This window comes from Arachis hypogaea, chromosome 16 (assembly GCF_003086295.3).
Source record: "Arachis hypogaea cultivar Tifrunner chromosome 16, arahy.Tifrunner.gnm2.J5K5, whole genome shotgun sequence".
Taxonomy (NCBI): Eukaryota; Viridiplantae; Streptophyta; class Magnoliopsida; order Fabales; family Fabaceae; genus Arachis; species Arachis hypogaea.
This window is the reverse complement of record NC_092051.1, coordinates 123,509,067-123,518,888: the sequence shown is the minus strand read 5'-3', so window position 1 is coordinate 123,518,888 and position 9,822 is coordinate 123,509,067. Positions and strand designations below refer to the sequence as shown.

Genomic DNA, 9,822 nt, shown 5'->3' with positions numbered 1-9,822 from the left:
TAAAGATGAATAACTGAGCTTTATTTGAAACAAACTAATTAACAAATGACACTAACTTGACTTGAACAACTAAAAGGTGAATTATAAGAGTTCCCTAAATAAGTAGATACTTGTGACTTGGCATCATACCAAAAGTTCCTTCACTAGAATGTAGCTTCTTTATGAGAGAAATCCAGAAAGGTACATGTAGACATATATAATGATATAGCCTCTAGGGAAGACTAGAGTTGAAGATTAGATCTCATGGAAGCAAAGAGAGCCCTTTATTTGGAAAACCAGTGTTCCCTTTATTCTATTACATTCTTGAGCTTTTGTGGTAGTAGAGCTTGAAAATCTGCAACCACTTCTTGATCTTTGGCTAAATACTTAACTCAGTTCATTCACTAGATGACACCAAGTTCAGGACCATTATTGACCAGTCTCCAACACCAGAGACATGTTAGGAAATGAGTACATTTGAAATCCTAAAGTCATATACAGTGCTAGCAGGGAAGACAAAAAAAATAAAGGAACAATCCCAAATGCTAAGAAGATGGAAACTAACACTTCTGATTTGGGAAAATTTTAAAAAAATGTACAGTTCAACTATCTGTACATACTAATTTACACTGGACTAAGAAGTGAGAAAAGATATATGCTAAAATGACAAGGTCCTGAGCAGAGGAAGAGCACGAGAAAGTGCATTCTCCTATGCCATCTTAGTGAGATAAATTAGATGGACACTCTTTAAGATTGCTTCCTTACTATCTTCACACTACTGTAGAAGCGCTTGAGATCCTTCATGGCCTTTTCTTCAATCTGAATGGAACGAATTGAGGATGGTGTGTCCACTTCAGGCTTGAACCAGCGGCTCACCAAGGTCGACTCGGATGGTGAGCCTTGACCTGTTGCAATGGTGAATCCAGCTGTGCTAGTCTTAGGACTGTGGGAAACGCTTTGGTGTTTCTTTCCCTGTGTTCAAGGGCAAAGTCCTCAGTCAAACACTAGGATATATACTATGAGATGCAACAAGGTACCAAACCATAATAATGTATAAAAGCTAATGGATCACACAACACCAAAATGCCTATCATAAATCATATCTGCATTTATATGATTTATATTTAAATATTTTTTAAACAAAATAGCAAAGTGCAATTTAAATTTGTTATTAGGCCACAAGGTTTTTACCCCATGATTTAGAGCAAACAGATCAGTCACAAGAAAAGACAATGTAGTAGAGGCACAAAAAGGGAAGCCTTAATTCACAAACCTGTTGCATTTGGATGTCCCTGAATGATGGCCGAAGTTGAGGAGGGGTTCCTGAAGCAACCCACGGAGGTGTACTTATGTCGGCATCAGATACATGTGAACCACGCGTTGGGGCAGCAGGGACAACAGGTATTGGACTAGAAGGAAGAAATGAACTCAACTTCACTTTTCCGCTACTGCCAAAATCAGAAAGATCTTCAACCTTAGATTTAGTCATAGATAGCTGGTTTCCCTTTATTTTGCTCTGTTCATCCTGGATATCACGAAGTGAAGCAGAACCCTTCGTAAACTTTGCCCCACCCCATGCAGGACCCTCGTTCCTTGGCATTGGTGTAGGAGGAGGGTTCACCTCCTCTGGAACATCATCAAGGGCTCCACTCAAAAACATTGATAGCCCACCCTTCTTATTCTTCTTCTTAGAAACTTTTGGTGTTTGTCCCTTGCCTTGCAGCAACTCTATACCATCTTTCTTCTGCACTATCAGGTCTAGATCTTTTGCAGTTGCACCTTGGTCGGTTGTGGTTTCTTCAGCAACCTCTCCCACCTATCAAATGTAACACTTAATTTTCAGAAATCTAACGTGAAAGACACTATGCAGAAACTAATCAAGGTGTTGACAAAATAAAAATGACGTCTAGTTTCTAACATGAATAAGATTAAACAAACCTTAGACTTAGGAGCCACCATGATGTCAGCTTCCAACAAATCCTTCACAGATTCAGTAATCACTTCACTTGCAGAATACAAAGATTCTACCTCTGCTTGGATAACACTTGATTTATTGCTCTTTCTCCTCTGTTTTTTGGATACTTTACCCTTTTTACTACCTTTGCCTTCTGGCGATGGTGACGGAGAAGATGATTCCTTATTTTGCAAAGTCTCAACAGAAATACCTAGTTCTGCAAGCGAGCTCTCGAGGGAAGACTTGGATTGGATCTTTAAGATCTGCTGGTCATCGAGGAAATGTCCACTAGATTGCTTAGCTTCAAGCATCTCAATCTGCTGCAGCTTCTTTCTTATTGCCCGAATTACCTTGGAGGTTTCTAGATTGGGGTCATCCTTGGGCTGTAGAAAGGAATCTCCTCTTTCATCTTTCTCCAATTTCAACACATTCATTTTCATGGGTTTATCGCGAGTCCTTTGAAACTCTATCTCACTATCATCCTCTTCACTGTTGATGATGGCAGGGAAGGTTGCAGTAGGAGTTGGGAGGCGACGGTGTGTCCAAGGCTCAGAAGATCTCTGGTCCAACAACCTCTCAAGGTTAGCCAGAATATCTGGTGCTGTGCTTGCCACAGCATGCGATGAAACTGTGAATATAAAATCAAGGTTGCGCATCACAATCTCCTGAAACAATAAATAATAACTACTTTAGTATAATAATCCCACCTTGCCACATGGGAGTTATCAAGATAACCATAACAACAGTGGCAGAGCCTGGTTAAAGCAAAGAGGGGAGATGTCATTCCCAATCTTCAAATTTTCCATATAAATTATTTGTGATTTTAGTTTGGCACCCCCTCAATATTTTAATTTTGGCCCATCCTCTTTGTGAAAACTTAAGACCTAATGTTTTGTTGGCCTCCCTACAAAACTAACCTAGATCCACCCCCGCATAACAGCAAAGTCAACTTCAAATATCACAGTACATTTTTTTATGATAATATTTTCCATATCTGTCCAACTCAATGATACAATAAATATTTCATGTTAAATTTTTTGATAAAGAAACATTAAATGCATTTAGTTTCATTATTATTATGTGTTCCATCAACTATGACTTCAGAAAGACATCATGTTTGATCATTTATATTTGTTAGTAATTTGAAACGCAATAAGATCAGTACCTCACAATACTTTCTCAATTCATCTGCCCCAAGAGAATCGGCAATCTCCAGCAGTTGTATGGCATTTCGTGGCTCCACTAAACATTCTGCTGCTACTTTTTCACAAAGGCTTTTTAAGCTAGGTACAGATTTCTGCCCAAAAGTATCATTTTGTACACTGGATACCATATTATTTGATTCCATGTCATCAAATAAAATGTCTTCATTTAACTCATCCATATCATCCCTATTATTTAACTTGGGTTTTTGCGAGTCCTCAACACCAGTGAGAGGATATTCAGGATGGTACAGCGTAGCCACTATTAGTAAATGTGTTTCACCAACAGAAACCGAAGTAGCCTTCTTTACACCATGCAACCGAGTTGCAACAAGTGGTTTATCCTTACTTTTCTTCCCATCCCACAGGTAAACATCACCAGTACCCGTAACTGCAGCAGTCCAGTACTTTCCAGCAGATATGCTCACCATATTTCTTCCGCACATAGAATATAGCTGTAAAAAGATTTAAGCGAAAAGAAATAAGAAAACTGTTCTATTAAACATGCTTGTTTCATGAATACCATAACATTTGATGGGAGAAGAGAAATTCAATGAATAGAAACCTGTTGGGATCTGAGATTGGGATCAGATGAGACCCAATAAAATAATGCACCGTCATCTGTGAGTGCCATGCTGTGTACCATTCCCGCAGCTATAGAAACTACCTGAAGTCGTTCCATTCGATGAAACTTTAAAGGAGTGCTCCCACACTTTTTCAAGTTCCTAGAAATCACTACACGTTTTGGAGTAACTAGTCGATAACCCCAAGTGTACACCTGAAAAAAAAAGGGGGGAAATTAAAACCTAAATATGAAAAGAAAAACACATTCCGTAATAAAAGCCACCATGATAAAGAATTTTAAGTCCCATATCCATGCACAAAGAAAAAACCGACTTTAAGTTTGGAACACAGTTTTTAGAAAGAACATTAATTCCCCGGCCCAAAACTGGATCAGCTCTAAAGCTGAGAATTCCAAAATGTTTTTAATTAATTCAATTGTCTATAAAAACAATATAAACATCCATAGCTATAACTTTGTTCATGTTTCAGTGCCCCCTCACCTCTGTATTTCAATAATTCTTAGGAAGTTACAAATTAATCCGTTCAAGATGAAAAACAAGAATTGTAAAACACATGATGCTTGATGAGGAATCAGGATAAGTAACAGATACAATGCTTTACGTAAGAAAATTTTGAAATAAAAAAAAGGAATAATATAATTACCTCTCCGTCAGATCCTAATACAACTGTGTGATATTTTGCAGCAGAAACCTTGGTTAAAGTCTTTCCCTTCAAGGATTCAACCACATGTGGGGTGTAATTAGATGCTGAGTTTGAGGTTCCATACCCAAGCTGGCCCTCTCTATTTGAACCCCAGGTAAAAACTTCACCTAAATCAGAAACTACAGCTGTGTGCTTGTTTGCTGCAGCAACAGCAACAATTTTTGACCTTAGAGCACTCACTCTCCGAGGTGTTGGTTGTGTATCAACAGAAGTGTATCCCAGCTGTCCCTCTGCACAAAATGAAACAAGAGAATACCGACGTTAACGTCATTTTGATTCCAATGCATCAAAATTAAGTACTAAGAAGACAACCTAATTCTCTCACAAGTAACTCGTGATGTGTAGAATATTACAATTCACAATTGTAGCCAATGAAGGGAAGGGCAGGGATGCAGGGAAAAGGATTTAATTGCATATATTTAATTAATTTGCAGTAACAAGACCCACAGTTGATATGGACACAAGTTCCGTCAACTTTTACCTCTATTGGATCCCCAAGTGAACACTTCCCCACCCTCAGTAGCAATAACAGTATGATGCTTAGCTGCAGCGATTGCCATCACTCTGCGGGAACCCAGACCAGTAGTCACCTGGCGGGGAGTGATGACAGCAGCTTGACCACTGCAATCAGGATAGCAATATGAAATCTGATTGAATATAGTCCAAAAGCATAAACAGGTAACAGTGGTAACCTGCCTCACCTAGAAAAGTTCCAACAAAAAAAAAATTGATTTTGTGACTATTGCTAAATCGGATTAGCAAGCAAGCCGATCAAAGTAAATTCTCACTTGCTCTTGCTGGGAAATTTGTGTGATAAATTAATAAGCATCAGCATTTTAATTTGTTTTAGAACAGGAACAAGAAAATAATTCAAATCCTCAACAAAAACTTGAAGCATAATTGTGTATGATTTGAGGCCAAACAACTTTATATTCCAAAAAGGAAGTCCTACATCCCAACCCAGCAATGCTTAACCATGAACTTCTTTAACACCTAGAAAGTAAGGAGCATTTAAGGAGCCAAATTGACATTTAATCAAGAGAAGGAAAAAGGACAAAAAAAAAAAGAGTCCAAGGTGTACATTACTAATAGAGAACCTACTCAATGTAAATTACCCCCATATTCAATCTTAATAATAACCAAGGAAATTATCTATTCACGGCAATACCAACACTTACAGAAAGCATCATCAGGCTTATTAGAAGCAGACCATATACCTGTGTATGTCAAAATCAGGGTGCCCTAGACGGCCCCCCCTTCCAAATCCCCAAGTATAAACTTCTCCACGCGCAGTAAGTGCCACACTGTGGAACTTTGCTGCAGAGATCAGCTTTATGAATGAACCATTAAGTGAATCAACTTTGCAAGGTAACTTTTGAATGTGGGCATTTCCAGTTCCAAGCTGATAATTTGCACCGCTTCCCCAACTAAAGACCTCAGTAGCCACTAAAGATGAACCAAAAATCAAGTTTTATCCTCAATGACAAATGTCTATTGGCAACAACAATGCTATCTTAACAAAGGAGTCAAAGCATGTGAATTTATACCTGACTTGCGATCATTTCCAGAAACCTGTAACACAGGACCAGATAGAAGATCTACAGGTACTCGAGATCTTGAATCCTCCAATGTAATAGAAGCACCATGCTGTAGAAGGACACTTGCCACAGCAAGATGACCAAAATGTAGAGCCCTATGAAGGCTACCCCATCCTGATTCGCCATCCTGAAAATGGAAGGGTTCAGAATTGATGGATTTGAAGAACCAAAAGCACAAGGGGCAATCCAATTAAAAACTGCTCAACTCTGCAGATATCATGAAATGGAAATTATTTCTCAAATTGGACGAAAATTATAAATTAAAATCTGAAGTGATGAAAATTTTCTATATTAAACTTTTAAGCAAAAAGGAACAAAGTCACTTTTGTCAGAAAAAAGAAATGCTGACCTGACACAAATGCACCTGAGATCATTTTTTAATTTCAAGAGGCTAGCCATGAGAAACAGAGATTGGATGTGAGTTAAACATAGTTTTCTTAAACATTGCAACATCAAGCTTTTTGAAATTTGAATCCAAGTGGCAAGATTGCTAGCTCATAGCAAAATTGGTGGCAAACATTGGGAACTTATTGGAACATTGTGATTATATGAGTGTTAATTAAGTCACATCTTGAAACATTGATAAAAACAATTCACCAAGAAATAATAAACAATTTCTATAACAATAGAGAATATCTTTTGCAGACGTTTCATTCCTTAAAAGACTTTATAATTAAAAAGCAATTAACTCTCCCGGGAACTAAACATAAAGAGATGCCACTGAAACCAACCAGAAAAGAGCGTAAACAAAAAATTCAGAAAACAGAAAGTCACAGAAAGTCATCATACTCGAGCATCAGGATCTGCACCAGCTGCAAGAAGCCTCCTGACAATGGGAATGTGATTTCTCCAAATTGCAAGATGAAGAGGAGTCAGCCCAAAGGAGTTCCTCACATTGATATTACCCCCACTCTTCTTCAATAATGTCAAGACCGTCTCTAATTCATTTACCGATCCTTCTCGCACAACAAACCAGAGATCTTTCTGGGATCCGGCAGCTGAAGTTTTGCGACCACCTGTTGGCAAATTCTGCTTCTGTGTTTGTGGAGAAACAGCTATTTCCATTATTTGAGGATGGGGAACCGATGATATATTAGCTGTGTCACAATATTTTATAGGCTTGAAAGATGACTCAATGGCTCAGCTGTTTTGTTCCCCTACTCATATAATGTCAAAGGCCAGATTCTAAGTAACAACTTGTGCTCTACAAACCAGACTACACTTGAATCCCCGTAAAAGATAACACTGGCCTTGAGTCTATAACTTGATTTTTACTAATCCATGGTAATTTGATATGGAAATCCAAAACATCAACGTCCAGTTACAATTGGCACCAACTCTTCGCTAATCTACCACCAAGATTATCATTGTCATGAACTTTATGTAGCAGCCATCGACAAATATCAGCGCATTTCAATGATCACAGGGAAATCTACCACTGAAAGCAAAAATGATAAGTTCATTTATTTGGTATACAAACCACTCAGGGGAAAATAATAATACCCAGGCACACAAACATGCACGGAAGATACAACTGAAATCATACAAGCTTGTAAGAATCAGCAGATCAAAACTCAAAGAAGTCTTAAAATTGAAGCCACTAAAGTGATCCTTTGGAGGAAAGAAGAAAAAGGAGGCACAAAGCAAAATGTACTATAAATATATCACCAAAACAAGATCACAAAGTAATGTACTATCCATATAAACTATAACAAGATCAAAATGAACTCCTCTAGCCGGAATTTAGAGTTGAAACGGTGAGAATGCAAGATCCACTGATTTAGTAATTCACATGGCTAATCATCTATTCTATTCTTCGTGTAATCATAATCCAAAAAAAACAAAGGCATTGTTGCAACCCTTTGGTGCAGGAAAAAGAACAAACATTTGGTATGCAAAAGTTGGAAAGCAAACAAAATGAAGGAATAGAAGTCAAATGAGATTATGAAACCAATTACATCTGACAGGTTTCCTATTTGATCTGTGCAAATGATAACTCATTCCTTGGTGATTCTTCTACTTCAATAAATACTTTTCTTAACCTCAACGATTAGTAAAAGAATTGAATCGTGAAATGACAACAGAATCAAGAGAAAACACAATGTTGGAAACAATTAAAAACTTACACAGTTCCACCAACACAAGTAAGAAAACGAAAAAGGCAAACTCGACAAAATTGAATCAAAGGGCTCAGAAACAGAACAAACAACAGCATCGTATCACCGAGCCCAAAAAAAAAAAAAGAAAGAAATTTCAGCTAGATCGCCAACCCTAGATGAAAACTTCTCACAGGAAAAAAAAAAAACGAAAATTTTAAGAGAGTTGAACAAAGAAACCGAATCAAATGAAAACAAAACTACAAGCAAAGGGTAAAAACTGATCTAACAAAAATGGGGGAACAAATGTGTCAACTAACCTCGTAGCGTGTTGGAAATTGAACGCAAAACAGTGAGAAAAGATCGTGAAGTTGTTCTTGAGAAGAAAGAGTTAAGCAGAGAGGAGAAGAGAAAAACCAGTTTATAGAAAAGAGAGGAATGGCGATTTTTTGGTGTAACAAAAAGAGTATCGAAACTCAGAATATACCCTTTAGCCAAAGCATAAAAATGGCTTAATAAAAATAAAATTATATTTTGTTTTCTCCGAATGAAATTTAAAAAAAAAAAGGTTTAATATGATATTGCATTGGTTTTTCAAACTGAAAATTGGGAAATTTTTGGAAAGCGAGAGAAACGGAAAAGGCGAGAAAAAGAAACAGTCTTGAGTGACGAAACTACCTTTTAAGTTTTAAGTGGAGGGTAATTTCGGGGTTTCGGATAAATGAGTGCTTGGACTGAAACGCCCCTGACTCGGCGACCACGAGAGGAGAGAGAAAGAGTGGTCATTGGTCATTCCAACGAAGAGTAGGTCTGAGTTGTCGCTTCGACCACAGCCCGTGTTTCTCCGCAAAACAAGTGTGAGACCATACAACACATGGCACTTCCAGAATTTGCCACGTGGTCACAAAGATCCAAGGATAAACTAATCATGGATTCATAACCACGGTATACACACGGTAAATAGATCGACAGTAATTACAAGGCTCCGTTAATTATATAAGGCTCCGTTCCAGTTTCATTCCCAGTTCTACTCTCTAAAAACAAATAATATTTAAAATTAGAATAAAATTTTTAAATAAACCAAAAAGCCATCAATATTATTTAATAATCTCAAAATAAAAATATTACGTAAATATTTTTATGCATATATTTATGTAAATTGAATTACACATTCATGTACTAAATTGAATCAATTTGAATCGAATTAGTAAAATTATTAGTAAGTTAAAATTATTTTATTTAAATTACCAAGAATTGATATTCGAAATATAACTTATGAGTAGTAAATCGAACCTAGTTGATTCGATTTACTATTAAACAACTTATATATAATAAATCGAATCAGTTTAATTCGATTTAGTGTAATTCGATTTAGTACTGATACAGATTATTGACATTTACTATTTTAAGTTAATTGTTTATTTATTCTATATTAACTTTAAAACATAAATGTCAATAAAAAAATATCCCCACTTAGATTCAAAAAAAATATCAAAAAAATCAAAACGAATAAGAATAAAAATTCAATTTTGTGTTTTAGTTCAAATTCCAGAAAATCTATATTATTATAAACTTATAAATTTAAAACGGAACAATAAACGATTTCTAAAAATTCATTAAAAATCATTTTTTGACTCATTAGCATTTAAAAAATTATTACCGAGACATTTGATGTTGAAAAAGTTAATATAAAGTATAGCCTTCTA

At 36.5% G+C, this 9,822-nt stretch overlaps 1 protein-coding gene across 2 annotated transcripts; it reads right to left on the bottom strand.

The window, feature by feature from the left end:
• On the bottom strand, positions 1–8,778 carry LOC112754840 (uncharacterized). 2 transcript variants are annotated; one of them, XM_025802625.3, is made up of 11 exons: positions 8,437–8,778; positions 6,810–7,458; positions 5,970–6,147; positions 5,640–5,868; positions 4,904–5,043; positions 4,363–4,652; positions 3,701–3,913; positions 3,099–3,590; positions 1,918–2,598; positions 1,253–1,795; positions 1–951 (listed from the first exon to the last, which is right to left on the bottom strand). In XM_025802625.3, exons 2-11 carry the CDS (start codon positions 7,083–7,085, stop codon positions 727–729), a joined length of 3,267 nt encoding a protein of 1,088 aa, XP_025658410.1. In that variant the 5' UTR covers positions 7,086–7,458; positions 8,437–8,778; the 3' UTR covers positions 1–726. The 2 variants fall into 2 exon arrangements, with proteins under 2 accessions (XP_025658410.1, XP_025658411.1); XM_025802626.3 differs by having other exon boundaries at positions 6,810–7,452; positions 8,437–8,554.
• Between the last annotated feature and the right edge of the window lie 1,044 nt (positions 8,779–9,822).

What these genes read in the sequence shown, in the direction of transcription:
- LOC112754840 (XM_025802625.3), bottom strand. Translation starts at nt 7,085, where the DNA reads ATGGAAATAGCTGTTTCTCCACAAACACAGAAGCAGAATTTGCCAACA. An exon ending in CCTGATTTTGACATACACAG is followed by an intron (nt 5,044 to 5,639) that starts GTATATGGTCTG and finishes TCCTGATTGCAG; the next exon opens with TGGTCAAGCTGCTGTCATCA. An exon ending in GGGACATCCAAATGCAACAG is followed by an intron (nt 952 to 1,252) that starts GTTTGTGAATTA and finishes CCTTGAACACAG; the next exon opens with GGAAAGAAACACCAAAGCGT.